Source organism: Bufo bufo, chromosome 8, assembly GCF_905171765.1.
Source record: "Bufo bufo chromosome 8, aBufBuf1.1, whole genome shotgun sequence".
NCBI lineage: Eukaryota > Metazoa > Chordata > Amphibia > Anura > Bufonidae > Bufo > Bufo bufo.
This window is the reverse complement of record NC_053396.1, coordinates 70,631,255-70,659,106: the sequence shown is the minus strand read 5'-3', so window position 1 is coordinate 70,659,106 and position 27,852 is coordinate 70,631,255. Positions and strand designations below refer to the sequence as shown.

Sequence of the window (27,852 nt, the reverse complement as noted above, 5' to 3'; positions counted from 1 at the left end):
GTCCTATTCTTGTCCGCAATTGCGAACAAGAATAGGCATATTCTATTAGTGCCGGCGATGTGCGGTCTGCAAAATGCGGAGCGCACATTGCCGCTGTCCGTGTTTTGCAAATCCGTGGATCCACAAAACATGCTACGGACGTGTGAATGGTGGAAAAAGTTCTGAAATTATTTATCTTTGTCTTATTTTTTTACATCATAGAAGCCTGACATTTTAACAGGGGTGTGTAGACTTTTTATATCCACTGTATGTGCTCCAAAATGATAACAATGAAAACTGCAGCTTGTCCTGTAGAAAACAAGCCACGAAACAACTCTATTTACAGAAAAATTTAAATGTCATAACTCTCCTAATATGTTGACACAAAACAAGTCATTTTTTATTGTACTTATTGTGCTAAAGTAGTAAAACACAAAACAACTATATACATTTGGTATCAGAGTAATCATATTGGCCCACAGAAAAAATGACGTTATTTATGCAACACAGTGGACACAGAAAAGTTTTGAAGGCAAAAAACAACGGTTGAATTGATTGCAGTTTTTTTTCCATTCCCACAAAAAGAATAAATAAATAGGCAGCAAGTACCCCAAAATGGTGCAAAAATAGATGTCTTCCAGCAAAAAAAAATTAAAAAAGCTGTTGATAAATGATGATAAAAAAATAAATGTGTTACAGCTTTTGGAATAGGTTTATGGAAAAAATATATATATATAGTTTCATCGGAAAAAACAGTACTCAGCAGAAGTGGCCAAAATCATTAAAAACAAAAAGATAGCATTTAGTAATTATAATTTTTTTTTTATAATAAACGAGGATGACAGGCAAATTTATAAGATTAGGCAGAGAGAGGCCAAGCAAGTTGTAAGAACTTCTAAAGCACAGGCAGAAGAAAAATTAGCTCAGTCAGTGAAAAAAGGCGATAAGACATTCTTCAGATACATAAATGAAAAAAGGAAACTAAAACAAGGAATTAACAAATTAAAAACAAAAGAAGAAAGGTATATGAAAGAAGATGAAGAACTAGCTGACTGCCTCAATGAATACTTCTGTTCAGTTTTTACAAAGGAAAATGAAGGAAAAGGACCTCAGTTAGGAAGGAAGACTAATGAATCTTTTGATGCATGTGTCTTTACAGAGGAAGAGATTCTAAGTCAGCTGTCTAAAATTAATATAAATAAGTTACAGGGGCCTGATGGGATACACCCAAAGCTATTAAAAGAGCGTAGCGGTGAACTAGCAAAACTATTAACAGATTTATTTAACCAATCACTGGTAACAGGAGTCGTCCCAAAAGATTGGAAATTAGCAAATGTTGTGCCCATTCACAAAAAAGGTAGTAGGGAGAAAATCGGGCAACTATAGGCCAGTAAGCCTGACATCAATAGTGGGGAAATTAATGGAAACAATAGTTAAGGAGAGGATTGTGGAACATCTAAAATTCCATGGATTGAAAGATGAAAAACAGCATGGGTTTACTTCAGGGAGATCATGTCAAACTAATCTTATTGATTTTTTTTATTGCGTGACTAAAATAATAGATGGAGGAGGTGCAGTAGACATCGCTTATCTAGACTTTCGTAAGGCTTTTGATACTGTCCCACAATAAAGGCTTATCAATAAATTGCAGTCTTTGTGCTTGGACTCCCATATTGTTGAATGGATTAGACAGTGGCTGAGGGACAGACAGAGGGTTGTAGTCAATGGAGTATATTCAGACCATGGTCTTGTTACCAGTGGGGTACCTCAGGGAACTGTTCTGGGACCCATATTGTTTAATATCTTTATCAGCAAAATTGCAGAACGCCTCGATGGTAAGGTGTGTCTTTGCTGATGACACAAAGATTTGTAACAGGGTTGATGTTCCTGGAGGGATACACCAAATGGAAAAGGATTTAGGAAAACTAGAGGAATGGTCAAAAATCTGGCAACTAAAATTTAATGTTGATAAGTGCAACATAATGCACCTGGGGCGTAAAAACCCAAGAGCAGAATATAAAATCAGTGATACAGTCCTAACCTCAGTATGTGAGGAAAGGGATTTATGGGTCATTATTTCAGAAGACTTAAAGGTAGGCAGACAATGTCATAGAGCAGCAGGAAATGCTAGCAGAATGCTTGGGTGTATAGGGAGAGGCATTACCAGTAGAAAGAGGGAGGTGCTCATGCCGCTCTACAGAGCACTAGTGAGACCTCATTTGGAGTATTGTGCTCAGTACTGGAGACCATATCTCCAGAAGGATATTGATACTTTGGAGAGAGTTCAGAGAAGAGCTACTAAACTGGTACATGGATTGCAAGATAAAACTTACCAGGAAGGATTACAGGACCTTAACATGTATAGCTTGGAAGAAAGACAAGACAGAGGGGATATGATAGAAACTTTTAAATACATAAAGGGAATCAACAAGGTAAAAGAGGAGAGAATATTTAAAAGAAGAAAAACTGCTACAAGAGGACATAGTTTTAAATTAGAGGGGCAAAGGTTTAAAAGTAATATCAGGAAGTATTACTTTACTGAGAGAGTAGTGGATGCATGGAATAGCCTTCCTGCAGAAGTGGCAGCTGCAAATACAGTGGAGGAGTTTAAGCATGCATGGGATAGGCATAAGGCCATCCTTCATATAAGATAGGGCCAGTGGCTATTCATAGTATTCAGTATATTGGGCAGACTAGATCGGCCAAATGGTTCTTATCTGCCGACACATTCTATGTGTGCAATAAGCCAAAGCCATACGGTCGCGTGCTAGAGGCCTAATCCAAAGTGGCAGTTAGTCCAAGAAATTTGCAAAAACAGTAGATTGTGTAGAGTATATCCTCAAGGTCCTCCCATACTGTTCATAAACTGGTGCCAATAAAAACCAGCAGTTGCAGTAAGGAATCATGCACACGACTGTAGCCTGTTTGCGGTCCGCAAATTGCGGATCCACAAAACGCTGATACCAGTGTGTGTTACGCATTTTGCGTAACAGAACATCCGGCCCTTAATAAAACAGTTCTATCTTTTCCGTAATGCGGAAAAGAATAGGACATGTTCTATATTTTTGTGGTTGCCCCGAAACGGACAGCACTGTGTTGCTGTCTGCATCTTTTGCTGCCCCATTGAAGTGAATGGGTGCACATCCATACTGCAAAAAATTAACAAAAAATATGTTTGTGTGCATAAGCCCTAAGACTGAAGACAGTGGCTGGCAGCTGGATCTAGAAGCAACTTGGGCACGACTTCTGTACTATACCCCCACACCAGCAGACTGACTAGGACAGATGTCTGCACTTTAGACAGGCATTGACGCTCCCTTTATTGTCTGTTGGTAGTATACCCTTTTTGCCATGAGTTCCAGTAGTAACATCACTATAAGAGTAGTACTATATGTTGTTATTTTATCCTAAGTTCTTGTGCCTTACATGCTCTAGAATGAAAAAATAGCATTTAGTATGATTTTAGATGATTTGTTTAGCACTAGTTTTAGGTGTCCTTGGATGCCCAGATAGACTGTTAGACCGTATCTACTATTAATATTCTAAAGCTTTTGGCAGTGAAGGGTTAATGTCTGTCCAGCCTGTGTCCGCCCACACAATCCCTTAAATCATATCCATTGCAACCCTTTCACCTCTGTCTACTCCGGTCATGTTGTGAAGCCAGAACATTGAGACCTAGCATCGAGTGTGCACAGGATTAGGGTATGTTACAGGTACAATCCCAGGGTTGGTTTAAAATAGAATATTTTGTGAAGCCTTTCTAGGCCTTCAAATATCACTACCCTTCTGTACAGAGCAGTCACCATCTACTCTAAGGCCACACAGTCAGTATTGGGTCAGTGTTAGATAAGTGATTTCCATCATTGATTATGAGCCACAATCAGGAGTGGAGGCTACTCAGAGATAAGGTGTAATGGAAAGCTTTGCACCTCTTCTGTGTTTTTGACCCGCATCTGGTTTTGGCTCAGAGTTAGGCTTCATGCACACGACCGTTGTTTTGGTCCGCATCCGAGCCGCAGTTTCTGCAGCTTGGATGTGGACCCATTCACTTCAACGGGGCTGCAAAAGATGCAGATAGCACTCCGTGTGCTGTCTGCATCCGTTGCTCCGTTCCGTGGTCCGCAAAAAAAATAAAACCTGTCCTATTCTTGTCCGTTTTGCGTACAAGAATAGGCAGTTATATTAATGGCTGTCCTTGCCATTCCACAAATTGTGGAACGCACACGGACGCCATCCGGGTTTCGCGGATCCGCAATTTGCTGACCGCAAAACACACAGCGGTCGTGTGCATGTGACCTTAGGCCTCTTGCACACGACCATATGGCTTTTTCTGTGTTTTCCGGTCCGTTTTAAACGGATCAATTTTTCAGTTTTTTGTTTCAGTAGTGTTTTCTATAGCATGGCTTGTACAGTACACAGTAATTATGTAGAAAAATTGAGCTGGCCATAACATTTTCAATAGATGGATCCGCAAAAACAGGACGGATTCGGAAGGCATACGGATGCGGTCCGCAATGCACGGGCACCGTCCGTGGGGCAGCCGCATGGGGATCGTGGACCCATTCACTTGAATGGGTCCGCGATCCCTTCATTCCGTAAAAAGATAGAGTGCTTCCGTAGTGTTCCGTTCCTTGCTTCCGTTCCGCATCTCCGGATTTGCGGACCCATTGAAGTGAATGGGTCCACATCCGTAATGCGGAATGCACATGGAACGGTGCCCGTGTATTGCGGATCCGCAAATGCGGTCCGCAATACGGCAACGGGCAGCACAAGTTCGTGTGAACGAGCCCTTACAGACAAGGATAGTCTATTAGGGGCCAGCTGTTCTGTTTTTGCGGATCCATTTTTTGCTGACCGCAAAATACATTCGTTCGTGTGCATGAGGCCTAAGAGCTGTAATACACTGGCTGATAATCATCGCTAACAAGCGTTCGTAGAAATTCTAGTTCGTCGGATAATCACATCATTCATGTGGTCACAAAAATCATTGTTTGCAGGCAGCAGATCTTACCATCTAGTCATGCTCTGCTGCTGGCAAATAATGATCCTGTATTGCGATGGCATTAGGAATTGCTCCTGCTCATACTGTGGAGGAGATCTCTGCATGTAATAATGTAATAGCAGCAGTCTCCTTTACTGACGACCAGGCCAATGCCAGGAAGGAATGCTTCCCTTCCGAAAATCGTCTGCTAAAAGCTGGTTTACACCACAGAATGTAACAGTCGGCTGGTCGCTCAGTGGAGGAGACCGCACATTTACATGCAGCGATCTCCTTCACAGTATGATGATGAGAGATCGCCATTGTGATCCCTCGTCCTCATATAGAATCATTGTTTCTGGGCAGTAGATCGCTGTTTAGACGTCACGATCTGCCGCCCAGAAACAATTATTGGAGTGCCTGCACAAACAGGATCACCCAATGAATTACCCACATATAGATGGGCTAGGGTTGTCACAATACCAAAATTTGGATTTGATTTCGATACCACGCAAAAAAAAAAAAAAAGCTGCGTGCATTCCGCATTTTATGGAACATCCGAACCATAATTGAACAGTCCTATCCTATTTTTTTGGGGGGACAAGGTGACAAAAAAAATGGCAAATTGCGTCTTTTTTTTTTCCTGTTATGGCGTTCACCACATAGGAGATTTTTTTAATATTTTAATAGTTTGGACTTTTCAGACATGGCAATACAGTCATGTGAAAAAATTAGGACACCCTTTGAAAGCATGTGGTTTTTTGTAACATTTTTAATAAATGGTTATTTCATCTCCGTTTCAACAATACAGAGAGATTAAAGTAATCCAACTAAACAAAGAAAACTGAAGAAAAGTCTTTTCAAGATCTTCTGTAAATGTCATTCTACAAAAATGCCTATTCTAACTGAGGAAAAAGATAGGACACCCTTGCCCCTAATAGCGAGTGTTACCTCCTTTGGCTGAAATAACTGCAGTGAGACGGTTCTTGTAGCCATCTACCAGTCTTCGACATCGGTCTGAGGAAATTTTACCCCACTCCTCAATGCAGAACTTTTTCAGCTGTGAGATGTTTGAGGGGTTTCTTGCACGTACAGCCCTTTTCACGTCACCCCACAGCATCTCAATGGGATTCAAATCTGGACTTTGACTTGGCCATTCCAGGACTCTCCATTTCTTCTTTTTCAGCCAATCTTTGGTTGATTTACTAGTATGTTTTGGGTCATTGTCATGTTGCATGGTCCAGTTCCGCTTCAGCTTTAATTTTCTAACTGATGGTCTCACATGTTCTTCAAGCACCTTCTGATACACAGTAGAATTCATCGTGGATTCTATGATGGTGAGCTGACCAGGTCCTGCTGCAGCAAAGCAGCCCCAAACCATGACACTTCCACCTCCATGCTTCACAGTTGGTATGAGGTTCTTTTCTTGGAATGCTGTGTTTGGTTTACGCCAAACATGTCCTCTGCTGTTGTGTCCAAATAATTCAATTTTGGACTCATCTGTCCAAAGAACATTATTCCAGAAGTCCTGGTCTTTGTCAACTTTATCTCTGGCAAATGTCAGTCTGGCCTCGATGTTTCTCTTGGAAAGCAAAGGTTTCCTCCTTGCACACCGCCCATGCAAGTTAAACTTGTACAGTCTCTTTCTGATTGTAGAGGCATGTACTTCTACATCAACAGTAGCCAGAGCCTGCTGTAGTTCTCGAGATGACACTTTAGGGTTTTTGGAGACCTCTTTTAGCATCTTGCGGTCTGCTCTTGGGGTGAACTTGCTGGGGCGACCAGTCCTGGGCATGTTGGCAGTTGTTTTGAAAGCCCTCCACTTGTAGACTATCTTCCGGACAGTGGAATGGCTGATTTCAAAATCTTTTGAGATCTTTTTAAATCCCTTCCCAGACTCATAGGCTGCTACAATCTTTTTTCTGAAGTCCTCTGACAGCTCTTTTGCTCTCACCATGGTGCTCACTCTCACTTCAACAGTCAGGAGCACACCAAACTAAATGTCTGAGGTTTAAATAGGGCAAGCCTCATTCAACATGCAGAGTAACGATCTACTAATTATGTGCACCTGGTGTGAGATCTGAGCCAATTTAAGAGGGAATACATGTGAGGGTGTCCTATCTTTTTCCTCAGTTAGAATAGGCATTTTTGTAGAATGACATTTACAGAAGATCTTGAAAAGACTTTTCTTCAGTTTTCTTTGTTTAGTTGGATTACTTTAATCTCTCTGTATTGTTGAAACGGAGATGAAATAACCATTTATTAAAAATGTTACAAAAAACCACATGCTTTCAAAGGGTGTCCTAATTTTTTCACATGACTGTATGTAATATGTAATATGTTTATTTATTTATTGTTTATATGTAAAATTGGGAAAGGGTGTAACTTTTATTTATTTTTTTACTTTTTATTTAATAACTATTTCCCCCCTTAGGGGATAGAACCTGGGATCTTTTAATCCCTTGTCCTATTCACCCTAATAGAGCTCTATGAGGGTGAATAGGACTACACACTCTCCCTGTGCTCTGCATACAGCAGCAGGGAGCTTACCATGGCAGCCAGGGCTTCAGTAGCGTCCTGGCTGCCATGGTAACCATCGGAGATCCGCGATTGCGGGGCTTCAATCGAAAGTTGCCACTGTACCACCAATGAAGAGGGCAGAGGGGACCCTGTGGCCACTGCCACCAATGATTTTAATACTGGGGGGATGGGGCGGGTGCACTGCGCCACCAATGATAATTAATGTTTAATACATATACAGGAGGTGGGTGGCGGCGGCAGAATCACATAGCACCTGAGGGCTTAACTGCCACTGATCGCAGCTCCCTGTCATAGAGGCCGGGTGCCGGCTATGTGTTTCGGCCGCCGGCACCCGCCTCCTGTATCTGTATTAAACGTTAATTATCATTGGTGGCACAGTGGCCACAGTCCCGCCCCTCTTTCTCCTCATTGGCGGCAGCACAGGGGGGGAGGGAGATAGAGCTTCCTTTTCCCCTGTGCTGCTGAGAGAACACGCTCCATGTTCTATGATACTAACCTAGTATTGGTAAAAGGCAAATCCCGGTATCAAATAGATATCGGTACAAAAGTATTGATTGGGTATCAATATTTTGATACCCGGTGCGACCTTAAGATGAGCAGATTGTTGTTCCCGATAATCTGCCCAAAAAGCAGGCAGTCTAAATCTTCCTTAAATCTAGCAGTGTACAGCAATACAGCCCTTACTGACGGAAATCACTGATCATGCAGTGAGGCTGCTTTCACACAGTCAGTGTTTGATCAGTGATTTCCATCAGTGATTGTGAGCCAAATCCTGGAGCAGAGCCTCCACAGACATAAGGTATAAGGGAAAGATCTGCACCTGTTCTGTGTTTAGAGCCGCACCTGGTTTTGGCTCAAAATCACTGATGAAAAACACTGACTGTGTGAAAGCAGCTTAACAATGCCCTATGTTAACAGTGTACCAGCTGTAGTAATACCAAGCATTGTGTATCAGCATCTATTCTGATATAACCCACAAAGGTTGCTCATAGCAAAGCTAGCCATAAACATCAAAGATAGCTGAAACTGCTGATCTCGTCATGAATGGGCATTAATCAAATATGTATGCAGGCAGCCCAACAGTCCCCCAATGGGCAGATATTGAAGGATACTAGTGAAGGACTGGACGGGTTGTTTCTTAAACATATTCTCGTCTCCTTAAAATAAACATGCTGAGTATGGGAGATCGATCCGCATTGCTCGCTCTGTTCACACTTGTACTATTTCCTATCAGGTTTCCATTGCTTTACATGATCAGAATAAGGCCGAGTTTACATCACTGTTTAGCTTTCCGTTCTGATATGGATTCATTATTTTAAGCATCAGTTGTGCTCAGTTTGCATCCGTTTGTTTCACTTCCATCACAGATCGGTTATTTTTGATGGAAGCTCTGACGGAAGTGACACTGATCATAACTGATGCTCAAAATAATGGATCAGAGGAATGGAAAGCTAAGTGGCGATGTGAACCCGGCTTAAGTATAGCCAGGTTCACATCACCAGGTTGTTTTCTGTTCTTCTGATCAGTCAGAAAAAAACAAAAAAGGATCCTTTGGTGTGAGCATCCATTGTTCTCATTTCGCTTTTATTTTTGTCAGTTCTGTCAAAGATACGTTTTTGTTTTTTTCCAGAAGACTAGAAGAACTTGAAACAAAACCGTGATGTGAACTTGGCCTTAGTTAGTAGCAAAGGCAGAAACCAGGAAAAAATTATTTTATGTCTCTGTCATAGTGAGTTCTGCAAAAATGAGGATCTAAACACCAGTCTGGAAAATATTTCCCCTTTTTGTGGTGTCCCTCTCATCGTCTCCTGCTGCATCAGTGAGGAGTCTGGGTTTGGTAAATGGGACTTGAATCACTGTCTTTCTTAATAATGATGTCCTCTGATATTTACAGGTTTATAAAGATATCAATGCAGATTTTCCTTACCAAGTTTCAGACCGGCTGTTCAAATGGTTATATCTCCTGGGATGATGGCCCATTTCTATCATCTGATCTGTATTCTTCTCATTGTTAAGGTAGGACTGAGTATTGATGTAAGTGAATGTTTGTGAATGAGGCAGCCGAATAAAGAATTAAGGCTAGTTTCACACAAGCGGCAAAGAACTCTTGCCGGCTGTTCCGGCGGGTACATGTCGTAGTTTTATTCCTCTCAATAGGGCCGGAGCGGTAGTCAGGGGGCACGCGTGCACTAGCGGCAGCACGGATCCGACAGGCTGTTCACCCGCGGGAACAGCCGGCCGGAGTTCCTTGCCGCTAGTGTGAAAGTACCCTAAGTGCTAACTTTTCCTAAAACAGTTTGGCTATTAACCAACAAGTTAGCACTTACTTAGTGGACACAACTCTGAGATTAAAACCTGACCATATTACAGACTTGAAAATTCTAATGTGGCTCCATTGTCCCACCACTCTCATCTTGTACTCCCACACAGGCTTGGACTGGCCCACAGGTGTACAGGTGAATCCCCCGGTGGGACCCTGAGCAAGGTGGGCCCCTAGTCTTCCACCCCCTGCACATGTGACACATAACACAGTAGACTTACAGCACTACATACATATATTCAATGTACAGCACCTTAACCAGCCTATGTTCCTATTAAAAACCTGATAGATTATTAAAGAAACTCCCCAGTTTATTATTATAGACACGATCGGAGCTGAGATGACTTCTAGGTATAGAGGAACGCTGCCAGTATCCTCTTTTCCCCAGGACCTACCTTCTCAGAGTTTCTGCAGGGACCCCCATATTCAATCATCTGGTAGCATCTTGCTGCTGTGTAAGCAGGTCATATTTGAATGTATCCGTACAGTGGGTCCCAAAATTTAATTTTACTGGTGGACTCTAGGCACCCCAGTCTTACACTGCTCACACAGATCCAAAAAGCTAATGAGTAATTGGTGAGGTCCTTCCATTGAAGGACTACTTGAGTTGTTCATGTGCTTGTGTGTGACATGGAGGGAACAGAGTGGTACTAGGGATATCTGACAAGAATTGTGGATCTGCTTGGTGTCCTAATGAATGTTTTCTAAGGCTACTTTCACACTTGTGTTCGGTGCGGATCCGTCTGGTATCTGCACAGACGGATCCGCACCTAAAATGCAAACGTTTGCATCCGTTCAGAACGGATCCGTCTGCATAACAGCTTTTTCAGATCTGAGTTTTCACATCGTGAAAACTCAGATCCGACAGTATATTCTAACACAGAGGCGTTCCCATAGTGATGGGGACGCTTCAAGTTAGAATATACTAAGAACTGTGTACATGACTGCCCCCTGCTGCCTGGCAGCACCCGATCTCTTACAGGGGGCTGTGATCCGCACTATTAACCCCTCAGGTGCCGCATCTGAGGGGTTAATTGTGCGTATCATAGCCCCCTGTAAGAGATCAGGTGCTGCCAGGCAGCAGGGGCCAGACCCCCCTCCCTCCCCAGTTTTACATTCATTGGTGGCCAGTGCGGCCCCCCCTCTCCCCCCCCCCTAATTAAAATCACCCGTCCAGTCCCCCCAATCATTGGTGGCAGCGGAGAGTTCCGATCTGAGTCCAAGTTTAATCGCTGGGGCTCCGATCGGTTACCATGGCAACCAGGATGCTACTGCAGTCCTGGCTGCCATGATTACTTAGCAATTTTAGAAGCATTATACTTACCTGCGCTGTCTGTGACCGGCCGGTCGCTCCTCCTACTGGTAAGTGACAGGTCTGTGCGGCACATTGCTTATAGCACAGACCTGTCACTTACCAGTAGGAGGAGCGCCCGGCCGGCCACAGACAGCGCAGGTAAGTATAATGCTTCTAAAATTGCAGTAGCGTCCTGGTTGCCATGGGAACCGATCGGAGCCCCACCGATTAAACTGGGACTCCGATCGGAACTCTCCGCTGCCACCAATGATGGGGGGGGGGGGGGGATTTGAATTAGGGGGGAAGAGGGGAGGCCGCACTGGCCACCAATGAATTTAATACTGGGGAGGCAGGGAAGGGGGGCACCTGAGGGGTTAATTGTGCGGATCACAGCCCCCTGTAAGAGATCGGGTGCTGCCAGGCAGCCAGGGGCAGTTATGTACACAGTTCTTAGTATATTCTAACTTGAAGCGTCCCCATCACTATGGGAACGCCTCTGTGTTAGAATATACTGTCGGATCTGAGTTTCACGATCTAACTCAAATCCGATGGTATATTCTAACATAGAGGCGTTCCCATGGTGATGGGGACGCTTCAAGATAAAATATACCATCGGATTGGAGAAAACTCCGATCCGATGGTATATTAATAGGGACTCCTGACTTTACATTGAAAGTCAATGGGGGACGGATCCGTTTGCAATTGCACCATATTGTGTCAACGTCAAACGGATCCGTCCCCATTGACTTGCATTGTAAGTCAGGATGGATCCGTTTGGCTCCGCACGACCAGGCGGACACCAAAATGCTGCAAGCTGCGTTTTGGTGTCCGCCTCCAGAGCGGAATGGAGGCGGAACGGAGCCAAACTGATGCATTCTGAACGGATCCTTATCCATTCAGAATGCATTAGGGATGAACGGATCAGTTCGGGGCCGCTTGTGAGAGCCCTCAAACGGATCTCACAAGCGGAACCCCAAACGCAAGTGTGAAAGTAGCCTAAGCCTGTTCACATCTGCATTGTACTTTTCATTTATATTGGTAGCCATGACACAGTTCTGGATCTAGCAAATGACAGACACCATTAGCACACAATGGACCCCATTGACTTATAATAGGATCTGTTGGTTTCTGACACATAAGTTCTCAGGTTTGACAGACAAAAATGGTTTGTCAAGCAGCATTGTTTTCCGTTCAAATCTGATGGACTTTGCGACAGAGCCTATAACACAGTTGTGATTACAATTTTAACCCTGCAAAGTTGCTATTTTTGAAACACAAATTCTAAGCCTGTTGAAAAAAATATATATTGGCAGGCAACTTCTTATAAATTTGCCATGCTTGAATTGTCAGATCAGACTCTAAAGTTTCAACCTGCTTCTTGTGTCATTACAGCTAGACTTTGTCAGTTCAGCGGCTGCAGACTGTTTGGAAAGTGAATTTGCGGATGAACAAGGAAATTGCGTCCCATGCAAACAATGTGGACCAGGTTACGAGCTTTCTGAGGTAAAGCTTCTATAGGCCATGTGCATGAGCACTAGAGATTCGTAAAATAAAAGTCAAGGCTGTTCAAAGCTGACTGTAGATGAGAGAGTACCTGAAGACTAGTATATCCTGTATTCAAAGTATAGAAGACTGCCCCTATACGTATTAGATAGGCCACCACTGGAATAGCTGACAATTCATTCTCCAGCCTGCTGTGGTGACATAAAAGCAGATAAAAAGGGCATTCATGCTTATTGATGTAAGTCAGCTATACAATCTAATAACGTGTGCCGAACCCAGCTAACTGTTATATCTGCTGAACCTCTAGGCTCCCCTACTGCAGTGTATTATAATCATCTCTAAGAAGCCATGCTGCTTTCATAGTTGCCTTAGTATCTTGCTTTATGAGACCTATTGACTCAAATAGTGTATATCAAATAGTGTAATTCTTCCATGCGTACGGTGTTCATTGTGCCCCCTGCTGGAGCATTCCCGTTCAATGCCACTGTAATACTGTTAGGGACATTCCCGTATCTCTAGAACCAGTGTTCATTTGCAGTTGATGATAGAAAGTGTTCCTGCGTAAACAGATGGCTGAGCAACATAAAAAACTATTTTGAAACAATAGGTTTGTAATCTTAATACTTTTGCAAACAATGAAAGGATAGTTATGACAAAGGTATGGAAGTTCAGAAATTATTGAGATAGGACCAAACACAGCATGTTCATTCAGTTTGCCCAATTAAACATATGTGCTAAGAAATCTGAAACCGTAAGTATTGCTTGTCTATTTTAAGTAGTTATGTAAAGGGGTTACCAAGACCGTTGGTTTTATATAAATTATATAAAAGACGAGCAATACTCAACTTACCGATCCCCAACGCTGCTGTACCGCTGCTTCCCAGGTTCCCTGCCGGCCTCTGCATTTTATCCTCCAGCGATGACTTTTAACACAAACATTCAATCACTGGCTGCAGCGGTGACCTCAACACTTACAGTGTTGAAATGTCATTGTTAATGGTCTGGGTCACAAGACCGACAGGGGACCTGGAGATTGGCAAGGGACTGGTAAGTTGAGCATTTCTCAAATTGTTATTGTTTATATGGTGAAAAAAATCTAGGGGCTAGATAACTCCTTTTAATTCAATTTTACAAGTTACCTTTTTGTTTGCATTTCTGCATTGTCTTATGTATTACTGTCTACTTGTAGGACTGTGGCAGTGGGAGAGAAAGTCAGTGCCTGCCTTGTAGAACTGGGAGATACAAAGAAGACCGAGGACATCATCACTGCCTTCGCTGTCTCAATTGTGCAGTTATAAACCGCAGTCTGAAATCTAACTGCTCTTTAACTTCTAATTCCATTTGTGGGGATTGTCTGCCAGGGTGAGGACTGAAATGGTTTTAAAGTGGTTGTCCACTTTTTTATATTGATGACCTATCCTCAGGATACGTCAACAGTATCATATCAGATGGGGCCGACTGCCGGCACCCCTGCCGATCAACTGTATGGCTAGAAGGCCGCGCTATTTAAATAAATAGCACTTACTGATTATATACTATTTTATAATCTGAGAGAAAAAAGGTTGAACAGAAATCAGAAAGATAACAAAAATATATTAAAGGGGTTGTCCACTTTTTCTCTCAGGATAGGCCATCAATACCATATTGGTGGGGGGCTGACTGCCAGCACCCCCGCTGATCAGCTATTTAAGTAGAATGCAGCCCTCACAGGAGAGTTGGGTTATTTTCTTTTTTTACCTGGTTGCCATTGACAACTGCAGCAGCAAGCAGGTGTAATTATAACTCCACCATCCCCATTCACTTCAATTGAATGGCTTTATCCTATTCACTTGAATAGGAAGGATACCTCAGATTGAAGTGAATGGGGTAGTGGAGTTGTTTTTTTAAATCAGACATTTTTATTGGATTTTCAAGACAAAGAAAAAAAAGAGGAAACAGCACAAAACAAATAATGCAACCACAATATAACCCCCCTCCCCTTCCCTCACCCCACTTCCCCTCCATGCAGTCATCCAACAGGTCACCTGAACCCTAGTAATCTGTCCTCAACACAGTGACAATAATCTTGCACTTAACAAAGCCACAGAAGCCAATCCTGGTTTAATTATCCAGGAATTCTATTGTTTCTCAAATTTCTTAGGAGCACCGTCTTCTAATATACTTTTCACTCCATTAGAATCATGTTGCAATATTAAGCATTTCTGCCATAGTTGGAGATGTGGGCTGCAACCGATGTTTGGCAATGAGTTTCGTTGTGAAATAAAAAATCTTAGCAATGGCCAGTTGGGCCATGCCATCAGTGGGTATATCTGCCACATGACCTAAAACTCCTACCCTAGGGACTCTTGACAACTGAACTGCATAGACTCCTTCCAGAAGAGTAAACACATCAGACCATAGGTCTCCCAAAATCGGGCAAGACCAAAGCATATGCACAATGTTGGCCTGTAAGTGTAGGAGATTTAGCATCAGTTCTTATACCCATTTTGAAGAGTAGATGAGGAGTTCTATATGCCCAATGTAGAAGGAATAACTGTGACCTAGTCTGCGCCACACATAATGAAAGTGACGGAGTGTAGGCCAAAATATCCTCCCATTGAGTATCAGAAATAGGACCCACGTCTGCCTTCCATGTATCCTTAAGACCTTTCAAAGGATTACCCAGACACTCATGCAAGAGAACGCTATAGGAGGACAAAATCTTTAGATGTAGAAGCCACAACTTGATCAAGAGCGCTTGTAGCAGAAACAGTCATAGCCACAGTATGTCCCGGACATTGAATTGCATGTCGTAGTTGCAGGTATTGACTAAAAAAATGAAAACAGAGTTTGACACCCCAGACTCGACCTGCATGAAGAGCATGAAATGATTTGTGAGTTCTGTTATCGTACAGCTGATAGACAGACATATTTAATCCCTTTCTGTTCCCAGCTATCAAAGCTCTCTAAAGTACATAGCTCCCATAGATAAGGGTTATGCCAAACTGGGGTATATTTAGTACAACCTATGAGCTCCAATAAATATTTGATTTTCCACCAGATCTTATGTATTAATAAAAGAGTGGGCATTAGATGTTCACTATTAGTGTTGATCGACCACCATCGGGCCGAACACATCGGGATGCTCGGGTGCTTTACCGAGCACAATGGAAGTCAAAGGGAGAACCCGAGCATTAAACCAAGCACCCCCTGCTCTGAAGAGGCTAGGGTGCCTGGTTCATAGGAAAAGGTCAGAAATTGATGGAAATACCACTGAAATGGTACGGGAACAGAATGGGGAGGATGTCTGGATGCATCTTGGATTCCCAGGTCGCTGCTGGGAATGATGTTGTTCGAGTAGTATACCACTTTTACAGACTGACAATAATACGCAAAAAAACTAAGAAAAAAAATCAATTTTAGAGGAAAAATTGTTAGGAAACATTCTTTCCTGTATATTTACTTGTATATAAAGTGCAAGTGCTGCCAAAAATTACACGGAAGAGGCTCTCCGATACAACCTGTATATCACATAAAGAAGGGCCTCATTCAAAGCCTATGTACTAAGTGAAAGGGCTGCCAAAAATTACTGTACAAGGAACCGGCACTACAATACACCCTTTGTTACACATAAAGGAGGGCATCATACACCCTTGAAAAATTATGATTGATGGCCTGCTGGTGACCCTCAAAAACATTTTGAGCAAGGGCCTGCTGATCTGACCATCTAAAACATTATGGGCGAGGGCCTGCTGCCACTTTGGTGACTCTAAATAACCTGGGCCCGATCGCACGTCCCCGTGATAGCGACGATCCATTCGGATGTCTGCCCTATCAACTTGCGATGTTATTTTCAGCGCCAACCACGGTGACAACGGGAAATCAGTGTTTGATTCCAGAGAGGGATCCTGAGAAACAGTTACAGCTACCACTTCCAAGCAAGGCAGCATGCGCGCAAATTACCTATTAGGTATAATTAAGTGAGGGCCTGCAGGTGAGCTGACCCTCAAAAGGATTTTAGGTGAGGGCCTGCTGGAGAGCTGACCCTGTAAAAGATTGTAGGTGAGGGCCTGCTGGTGAGCTAACCCCCTAAAAAATTATATGCGAGGGCCTGCTGCTGAGCTGACCCTCTAAAACATTATGGGAGAGTGCCTGCTGCTTAGCTGACCATTGAAAAAATTTACAGTGTTCAAAGCAGGCCTGGTCGCCTAAATACTTCAGCTAGGAATAATGGAATAGGACTCAGGTTCTATTTTGTTGGTTTTTGGAACTGGGGCCATGATTAAGAGGGACGGCTGGGGGCATCCGTATTGCGCCGCTAGAGGTGAAATTCTTGGACCGGCGCAAGATGAACAAAAGTGAAAACATTTGCCAATAATGTTTTCTTTAATAAAAAAATGAAATTCGGAGGTTCGAAGACGATCAGATACCGTAGTAATTCCGACCATAAATGATGACGACCGGCGATCCGGTGGCGTTATTCCCATGACCTGCCGAGGAGCTTCCGGGAAACCAAAGTCTTTGGGTTCCGGGGGGAGTATGGTTGCAAATCTGAAACTTAAAGGAATTGATGGAAGGGCACCACCAGGAGTGGAGCCTGCGGCATAATTTGACTCAACACTGGAAACCTCACCCGGCCCGGACACGGAAAGGATTGACAGATTGATAGCTCTTTCTCGATTCTGTCGGTGGTGGTGCATGGACGTTCTTAGTTGGTGGAGCGATTTGTCTGGTTAATTTCAATAACGAACTAGACTCCTCCGTGATAACTTGTTATGCGATAACTTGTTATGCGAGGGCCTGCTTGTGAGCTGACCCTCTAAAACAAGCATGTCAAACTCAAAGGCTAACATGGGCCAAAAAAACAAAATTTAAGTTTATGTGGGCCGCATCAAAAAAAAAATAAAAAATCGTACATTTTCATAGAACAACATTGTTGTTTCATGACTGCTGACCCCCAACATCCCGTTGCCCAATAACACAAGTGAGACCTATATATATATACAAATATTAAACTTCACTATAAGACGCACCTAGGTTTTTGAGGAGGAAAATAAGAAAAAAATATTTTTAACCAAAAGTTGTGCTTTTGGTGGGCTTTGAATTAATGGTGGTCTGTGCATGACACTATTATGGGGGATCTGTGGATGACGCACTGTCATGTGGGGGATCTGTGGATGGCACTGTTATGGGGGATCTGTGGATGGCACTGTTATGGGGGATCTGTGGATGGCACTGTTATGGGGGATCTGTGGATGGCACTGTTATGGGGGATCTGTGGATGGCGCTGTTATGGGGGATCTGTGGATGGTGCTGTTATGGGGGATCTGTGGATGGCACTGTTATGGGGATCTGTGGATGGCACTGTTATGGGGGATCTGTGGATGGCACTGTTATGGGGGATCTCTGGATGGCACTGTTATGGGGATCTGTGGATGGTACTGCTATGGGGTGGGATATCTGTGGATGACATTGTTATGGGGTGGGGGGATCTGTGGATGGCATTGTTATGGGGTGGGGGATCTGTGGATGGTGCTGTTATGGGGGATCTGTGGATGGCATTGTTATGAGGTGGGGGATCTGTGGATGGAACTGTTATGGGGTGGGATATCTGTGGATGGTACTGCTATGGGGTGGGATATCTGTGGATGGCATTGTTATGAGGTGGGGGGATCTGTGGATGGAACTGTTATGGGGGGGATCTGTGGATGACACTGCTATATGTCATCCACAGATCCCCCTCATAACAGTGTCCCCCAATACACCGGCCCTCTGCTCACCGAAGTATTTATAAACGTGAATCCTTATCCTGTTATTAAGTTGAACTAACGCTGCGCTCTCCCATGTTCCCATGTTCCCCTGTATCCCCACAGCACTTACAAACACGCTTCCATAGCAGGCAGAGCGGACGGCACCAGTAACGTCACTCACTGACGTCACGCGTCTGCTCCGCCTGCTTCATTCATAAAGTGGGCGGAGCAGGCGCTCGACTTCAGTGAGTGACGTTACTGCTGCCGTCCGCTCTGCCTGCTATTGAAGCTTAAGTAAGTGCTATGGGGATACAGGGGAACATGGGAACATGGGAGAGGGCAGCGTTAGTTCAACTTAATAACAGGATAAGGATTCACGTTTATAAATACTTTGGTGAGCGGCGGGGCCCGGTGTAAGAGTACAGTGACTGCACCGGGCCCCGCCCCTAGTTACGGACTACAGCCCCTCCTCTCTCCCGGCTCATACATAGCAGTCTGCGATGCTGCATCTTTGCCGGGCCGCAAAGATATTCATTGCGGGCCGCATGCCGCATGTTTGACACCCATGCTCTAAAACATTATATGCAAGGGCCTCCTGGTGAGCTAACCCTTTAAAACATTATATACGAGGGCCTGCTGGTGAGCTGACCCTGTAAATGTAAAAGATTTTAGGTGCGGGCTTGCTGGTGAGCTGACCTTCTAAAAAATTATATGCAAGGGCCTGCTTGTGAGCTGACCCTGTAAAACATTATATGCGAGAGCCTGCTTGTAAACTGACCTTGTAAAACATTGTAGGTGAGGGTCTGCTGGTGAGCTGACCCTCTAAAAAATTATATGCGAGGGCCGAATGCACTTGTTCATGTGTCCGTGGTTAAGTGGACCTTCCCAGTAACTGCGTTGGTCAGGGCACGTGTGATGTTACGGGACACATTTTGGTGTAAGGCGGGCATGGCACACCTTGAAAAATAGTGGCGGCTGGGGACTGCGTAACGCGGGACGGCCGCCGACATGAGGCTGCGGAAGGCCTCAGTGTCCACAAGCCTAAATGGCAACATTTCCAGGGCCAGTCATTTGGAAAGCTGTGCATTTAGTGCTATGGCCTGTGGGTGGGTGGCTGGGTATTTGCACTTGTGTTCAAATGCCTGGGGTAAGGACATTTGTACGCTGCGCTGGGACAGTGGATGTGGTTGCTGTTGGTGCTTGCGAAATTCCAGGTGCAGGGCGGGAGGCATCCGGGCCTGTGCCTTCGACAGGGGATTGGCCAGCACAGGGGAAGAGGAGGCAGTGGTGTGACCCGCAGACACAGATTGTGGACCCAGGCATTCGGCCCACCTATTACGGTGCTTTGATGCCATGTGGCTATATGACTTTTTGATCGCTTGCTATTACATTATTTATTTTTTTATTTTATTTTTTTACCGAAATCTGGGGGGTTAGGGGTATATTTACAGAGGAGATTATTACCAACGCGGTGCTACCTAGTAAGTCAACTTTTTATTTTTTTTAGTTCTACAAAATTATTTTTTTGGGTGTCTCAAGTCTGAGAACCATAGTTTTTTTGAATAGTCAGTGGCTAAGTAGGAGAATGAGATTATAAATTTAGAACTCCATGGTGTGGTACTCCCTGAAGCAACCAGTAACGCAGAGGCCCGGATGATCGGGGCACGTGTCACACTGAGAGGTGGTGTCCTTCCATATCCGCCTCCTGCGACACACTCTGCATTTTTTTGGGGTTCGGCCCTTCTTTCCAGTATGGGGGACCACACCTGGAAAGTGTTGGCCAGGGACGATCTGGGCGCCTCCAATTCCCGAGGTACTCCCACCTGCTCTTTCCCGGTCAGAAAATATCAGGGTCTTGAGGACTGCCTCATAGAACTGGAGGAATGTCCCTGTGTTGCCAGTGCACTGGAACAGTACAAAAGAGTTGTACAGTACATGGCAACCTGCACCAAGTAGACTGCAACTTTTTTGTACCATGCCTTGGTTTTGCGCATGGCGTTATATGGCTTGTGGACTTGATCAGAGAGATCAACTCCTCCCATATACCGATTGTAGTCGACGATACAATCGGGCTTGAGGACTGTTGCCGCGATACCTCGCACAGGGACAGGGGTGATGCCGTTACCGTGAATTGTAGACAGTACAAGGACATCCCTCTTGTCCTTATATCTGACCAGCAGCAGGTTTCCACTGGTAAGGGCACGGGTCTCATCCCTGGGAATAGGTACCTGGAGGGGGTAGGTAGGGAGGCCGCGCTGATTTTTCTGCACCGTCCCACAAGCGAACGTGGATCTGGCGGCGAGGGACTGGAACAAGGGGATACTAGTATAAAAGTTATTTACGTATAGGTGGTAACCCTTATCTAGCAGTGGGTGCATAAGGTCCCACACAAGTTTCCCGCTAACACCCAGAGTGGGGGGACATTCTGGGGGTTGAATACAGGAATCTCGCCCCTCGTACACATGAAACTTGTAAGTGTACCCTGAGGTACTCTCACAAAGTTTGTACAACTTCACGCCATACCTCGCTCGCTTAGAGGCAACATACTGGCAGAAAAGGAGTCTCCCCTTGAACGCAATGAGAGACTCATCAACCTGCTACCTCCCTTCCAGGTACATAGGCCTCCATGAATTTTGCCCCGAAGTGATCAATGACCGGCCTGATTTTGTACAGGCGGTCATAGGCAGGATCACCTTAGGGGAGACATGCTGCATTATCTGCATAATGCAGGCATTTCCGGATGGCCTCAAATCGGGAACGTGTCATGGCCATACTGTAGAGTGGGGTCTGGTAGAGTACGTCCCCACTCCAGTACAGCCTGACACTGGGCTTTTCTGACTAGGCCCATATGCAGCACGAGGCCCCAAAACGTCCTCATCTCGGCTGCACTGACCGGGGTCCAGCCACCGGGCCTAGCCAAAAACGAACCGGGGTGTTGAGCGATGAACTGTTGGGCGTACAGGTTCGTCTGCTCCACCATCAGATTTACCAGTTCCTCACTGAAAATAAGACTGAAAAAGTCGTATTCAGTGAAGCCCACTGTGTAAATCTGGATTCCTGATTCACCAACAAAATTAGGAATCGCGGGCTCAAAGTTCTCTGGGGTACACCAGACAAGTCCACCTGCAGGGGGCTCAGGTGGACTGACCTGGTGGGCCGGAAAACTAGTGCAAGCCACAGAGCTGCTCGTACTAGGCTGGGCCACAGGGTCCCTAGCATGAGCGGTCCCCTTGATCCGCCTGGCGGCGTCTCCTCCGCCTTGGGGGCTCATCATCGCTTGATGATGAGGAGGATGCGGATGACAACGTCTGGCGGGCCATCGGGGAAAGTGTGTCTGCTTTTGTGTGTGCGTGCGTGGAAAACTTTATTAGGTGTGTGTGTGTGTGGGGCACGGGTGTTCACACACTTACCTTATAGCTATAAAAAAAAAAAAGATCCCTAACTAAAAAAAGGTTAAAAAAAAGTGTAATAAAGAGAAAAAAAATACAAATGCGCTGTGGGGCGGGGTGGGCGATGCGCTAACAGTGGTCGGACGCAAAGAGTGCCGGCCACCGTTAGGGCATGCAAAGAAAAAAGAAAAAAAAAACTTGCACCCCCAAAAAGTGTGGGTGGGGGGGGGGGGCAAGGGTCACACAGCTAACTGCTGTGGACCCCAGACACCTAATCAGGGGGCTCACAGGCCAAAAAAGATATATATATATTTTTTTACCTAATCTAACCCTAAACTTGCCCTAGCTACCCCTGCCTACACCTCCCACTACCTGCCTGCCCCTGTCTGTCCCTGCCTCCTAAGGTGCCTGATGGCACCAAAAACTCATAATGTCGGTGGGCAGCGCAATCTCCTGCTGCTCTCCCCGCTCCACGGACCGAAATGAGCGAGGAAAGCAGCAGCGGAGATTCAAACTTGCCGCGCTCCGCCCACATGCCGCATGGGGACCAATCGCAGGCGATCCTGAGAGGTGCGTGATCACCACCTCACAGGATCGCAGGACGGTGATTGGTGGTGTATAATCACACCACCGATCACCGTCCTTTCCGAGTTATCGGGTCATCAAAGACCCGAATAACCCGGAACCGCAGAAAACCGAAGGTCTGAATTGACCTGTGGTTTTCTGCGATCGCCGACATCGGGGGGGTCACAAGACCCCCCTGGGCATTGGTACAGAGTACCTGCCAAATGATTTCGGCAGGCATTTTGTTCCGATCACCTCAGGCGGCGCTGCGGTGATCGGAAATTCTCAGGACGTACCGGTACGCCCTGTGTCCTTAAGTACCAGGACATCAGGGCGTACCGGTACGCCCTCTGTCCTGAAGAGGTTAAACAGTAATTGCCGTTCCCCACCGTCATCTTCTTGTGATTGTGGATGCTCAAGAGTTTGCTAATCAGGGCACAAGATCTGTCCCTCTTCAAGCGTGCTTGGCAAGAGGGACAAATCAAGGAATGGCGCTGAGAAGAGTTCCTCGGAATATCCGAGTGTGGGATCACTTCTTTGCCCAGACTCTCCATGGTGGGAGGAAGGAGGATCAGGGAGAGGATTGGGTTGAGCAGACTGTTGGCTACTGAGACTGGACTTGGTGGAAGACAGGGTGGTGCTTAACCGACTGGAAGTATTATCTGCTGCAATCCAACCGACCGCCTGGTCGCACTGGTCTGACTTCAAGAGTGGTGTCCTGCGCCAGCCTGCAAACTGGGACATGAAGCTAGGTATCGTGGATGATTGTTTTTCTTGTGCTCTGGCAGCAGGCACAGTTTCACTGCGCCCAGGGCCACGGCCTCTGCATGCACCATCAGCATCACGGCCACTGCCCCGTCCCTTACTGCTCACCTTCTTCATATTAAATGTTATATATGATTGAAAGTATGTTACACGTACAGTAGTGTAGGATTTGGAAGTGTATGCGCAAAAAAATTTAAAAAGGTATTTGGGATGTTGAAACACTGTAAAAGGAAAAAGTACACTGTATGTCACAGCTACATTTTAGAAGCGCACACGTTACACTGCAGATGTGGCTCTGGTAATGTCACTGTCCACAGCAGACACTGTCTGTTGAAAAAGTACACTGTATGTCACAGATATTTTTGGGATGTGCACACTTTGCACAGGAGATGTGGCGCTGCTAATGTCACTGAAAAGTACACTGGATGTCAGATATTTTTTGGATGCACACACTTTACACTGGAGATGTGGCACAGCTAATGTTACTGTCCGCAGCGGACACCGTCTACAGAAAAAGTACACTGTATGTCAGATATTTTTTGGATGCGCACACGTTACACAGGAGATGTGGCGCAGCTAATGTCGCTGTCTACAGCGGCCTAACTATTGTACGCTATTTATCACAGGATGAGCTAAAAATAGATATTGCTGCCACACACAATAGTCCCTAGAAGGACTTTTGGGTCTGTAAAGTTCTAGCTATTTAGCGCAGGTGCGCTAAAAATGTAGATTGCTGCTGCCACACACAATAGTCATTAACCACCTCAGCCGCCCTAGCTTAAACACCCTTAATGAACAGGCCACTTTTTACACTTCTGCACTACTCTACTTTCTCCGTTTATTGCTCGGTCATGCAACTTACCACCCAAATGAATTTTACCTCCTTTTCTTCTCACTAATAGAGCTTTCATTTGGTGGTATTTCATTGCTGCTGACATTTTTACATTTTTTGTTATTAATCAAAATTTAACGACATTTTTGCAGAAAAATGACATTTTACACTTTCAGTTGTAAAATTTTTCAAAAAAACAACATCCATATATAAATTTTTCTCTAAATTTATTGTTCTACATGTCTTTGATAAAAAAAATGTTTGAGTAAAAAAAAAAATGGTTTGGGTAAAAGTTATAGTGTTTACAAACTATGGTACAAAAATGTGAATTTCCGCTTTTTGAAGCAGCTCTGACTTTCTGAGCACCTGTCATGTTTCCTGAGGTTCTACAATGGCCAAACAGTACAAACACCCCACAAATGACCCCATTTCGGAAAGTAGACACCCTAAGGTATTCGCTGATGGGCATAGTGAGTTCATAGAACTTTTTATTTTTTGTCACAAGTTAGCGGAAAATGCTGATTTTTTTTTTTTCCTTACATATTCCACTAACTTGTGACAAAAAATAAAAACTTCCATGAACTCACTATGCCCATCACAAAATACCTTGTGGTGTCTTCTTTCCAAAATGGGTTCACTTGTGGGGTAGTTATACTGCCCTGGCATTCTAGGGGCCCTAATGTGTGGTAAGTAGTTTGAAATCAAAATGTGTAAAAAATGACCTGTGAAATCCTAAAGGTGCTCTTTGGAATGTGGGCCCCTTTGCCCACCTAGGCTGCAAAAAAGTGTCACACATCTGGTATCGCCGTACTAAGGAGAAGTTGGGCAATCTGTTTTGGAGTGTCATTTTACATATACCCATGCTGGGTGAGATAAATATCTCGGTCAAATGCCAACTTTGTATAAAAAAATTGGAAAAGTTGTCTTTTGCCGAGATATTTCTCTCACCCAGCATGGGTATATGTAAAATGACACCCCAAAACACATTGCCCAACTTCTCCTGAGTGTGGCGATACCATATGTGTGACACTTTTTTGCAGCCTAGGTGGGCAAAGGGGCCCACATTCCAAAGAGCACCTTTAGGATTTCACAGGTAATTTTTTACACATTTTGATCTCAAACTACTTACCACACATTAGGGCCCCTAGAATGCCAGGGCAGTATAATTACCTCACAAGTGACCCCATTTTGGAAAGAAGACACCCCAAGGTATTTTGTGATGGGCATAGTGAGTTCATGGAAGTTTTTATTTTTTGTCACAAGTTAGTGGAATATGAGACTTTGTAAGAAAAAATAAATAAATCATTTTCCAGTAACTTGTGACAAAAAATACAAAAATTCTAGGAACTCGCCATGCCCCTCACGGAATACCTTGGGGTGTCTTCTTTCCAAAATGGGGTCACTTGTGGGGTAGTTATACTGCCCTGGCATTTTAGGGGCCCTAATGCGTGAGAAGTAGTTTGAAATCAAAATCTGGAAAAAATGCCCTGTGAAATCCTAAAGGTGCTCTTTGGAATGTGGGCCCCTTTGCCCACCTAGGCTGCAAAAAAGTGTCACACATCTGGTATCACCGTACTCAGAAGAAGTAGGGCAATGTGTTTTGGGGTGTCTTTTTACATATACCCATGCTGGGTGAGAGAAATATCTCGGCAAAAGACAACTTTTCCCATTTTTTTATGCAAAGTTGGCATTTGACCAAGATATTTATCTCACCCAGCATGGGTATATGTAAAATGACACCCCAAAACACATTGCCCAACTTCTCCTGAGTACGACGATACCAGATGTGTGACACTTTTTTGCAGCCTAGATGAGGGCATTTTTAGACATTTGGATCCCAGACTTCTTCTCACGCTTTAGGGCCCCTAAAATGCCAGGACAGTATAAATACCGCACATGTGACCCCATTTTGGAAAGAAGACACCCCAAGGTATTCAATGAGGGGCATGGCGAGTTCATAGAATTTTTTTTTTTTTTTACACAAGTTAGCGGAAATTGATTTTTTTTAGTTTTTTCTCACAAAGTCTCCCTTTCCGCTAACTTGGGACAAAAATTTTAATCTTTCATGGACTCTATATGCCCCTCACAGAATACCTTGGGGTGTCTTCTTTCCGAAATGGGGTCACATGTGGGGTATTTATACTGCCCTGGCACTTTAGGGGCCCTAAAGCGTGAGAAGAAGTCTGGAATATAAATGTCTAAAAAATTTTACGCATTTGGATTCCGTGAGGGGTATGGTGAGTTCATGTGAGATTTTATTTTTTGACACAAGTTAGTGGAATATGAGACTTTGTAAGAAAAAAGAAAAAAAAGAAAAAATTTCCGCTAACTTGAGCCAAAAAATGTCTGAATGGAGCCTTACAGGGGGGTGATCAATGACAGGGGGGTGATCAGGGAATGTATATGGGGTTATCACTCCCCTGTCATTGATCACCCCCCTGTAAGGATCCATTCAGATGTCCGTATGTGTTTTGCGGATCCGCGGTGTCCGTGTTTTGCGGATCCACCGATCCGCAAAACACATACGGACGTCTGAATGGAGCCTTACAGGGGGGTGATCAATGACAGGGGGGTGATCAATGGGGGTGATCAATGACAGGGGGGTGATCAGGGAGTCTATATGGGGTGATCACCCCCCTGTCATTGATCACTCCCCTGTAAGGCTCCATTCAGATGTCCGTATGTGTTTTGCGGATCCGATCCATGTATCCGTGGATCCTTAAAAAACATTTGGACGTCTGAATGGAGCCTTACAGGGGGGTGATCAATGACAGGGAGGTGATCAGGGAGTCTATATGGGGTGATCACCCCCCTGTAAGGCTCCATTCAGACGTCTGTATGTGTTTTGCGGATCAGATCCATGTACCCGTGGATCCGTAAAAAACATACGGACGTCTGAATGGAGCCTTACAGGGGGGTGATCAATGACAGGGGGGTGATCAGGGAGTCTATATGGGGTGATCACCCCCCTGTCATTGATCACCCGCCTGTAAGGCTCCATTCAGATGTCCGTATGTGTTTTGCGGATCCGATCCATGTATCCGTGGATCCGTAAAAAACATACAGACGTCTGAATGGAGCCTTATAGGGGGGTGATCAATGACAGGGGGGTGATCAGGGAGTCTATATGGGGTGATCACCCCCCTGTCATTGATAACCCCCCTTTAAGGCTCCATTCAGACGTCGGTATGTTTTTTACGGATCCACGGATACATGGATTGGATCCGCAAAACACATACGGACGTCTGAATGGAGCCTTACAGGGGGGTGATCAATGACAGGGGGGTGATCAATGACAGGGGGGTGATCAGGGAGTCTATATGGGGTGATCACCCCTGTCATTGATCACCCCCCTGTAAGGCTCCATTCAGACGTCCGTATGTGTTTTGCGGATCCGATCCATGTATCCGTGGATCCGTAAAAACATACGGACGTCTGAATGGAGCCTTACAGGGGGGTGATCAATGACAGGGGGGTGATCAGGGAGTCTATATTGGGTGATCACCCCCCTGTAAGGCTCCATTCAGACGTCTGTATGTGTTTTGCGGATCCGATCCATGTATCCGTGGATCCGTAAAAAACATACGGACGTCTGAATGGAGCCTTACAGGGGGGTGATCAATGACAGGGGGGTGATCAGGGAGTCTATATGGGGTGATCACCCCCCTGTCATTGATCACCCGCCTGTAAGGCTCCATTCAGACATCCATATGTGTTTTGCGGATCCGATCCATGTATCCGTGGATCCGTAAAAAACATATGGACGTCTGAATGGAGCCTTACAAGGGGGTGATCAATGACAGGGGGGTGATCAATCACAGGGGGGTGATCAGGGAGTCTATATGGGGTGATCAGGGGTTAATAAGGGGTTAATAAGTTATAGGGGGGTGTAGTGTAGTGGTGTTTGGTGCTACTTATTACTGAGCTGCCTGTGTCCTCTGGTGGTCGATCCAAGCAA

At 44.8% G+C, this 27,852-nt stretch overlaps 1 protein-coding gene across 1 annotated transcript in view; it reads left to right on the top strand.

The window, feature by feature from the left end:
• The window catches only part of EDA2R (ectodysplasin A2 receptor), a 235,331-nt gene that overhangs the window by 123,847 nt on the left and 83,632 nt on the right, over positions 1-27,852 (top strand). The window contains exons 2-4 of the mRNA XM_040405782.1: positions 9,393-9,514; positions 12,505-12,615; positions 13,805-13,977. Coding sequence (XP_040261716.1) covers positions 9,449-9,514; positions 12,505-12,615; positions 13,805-13,977 — 350 coding nt within the window. The 5' untranslated portion in view covers positions 9,393-9,448. The remainder of the gene's footprint in view (positions 1-9,392; positions 9,515-12,504; positions 12,616-13,804; positions 13,978-27,852) is intronic.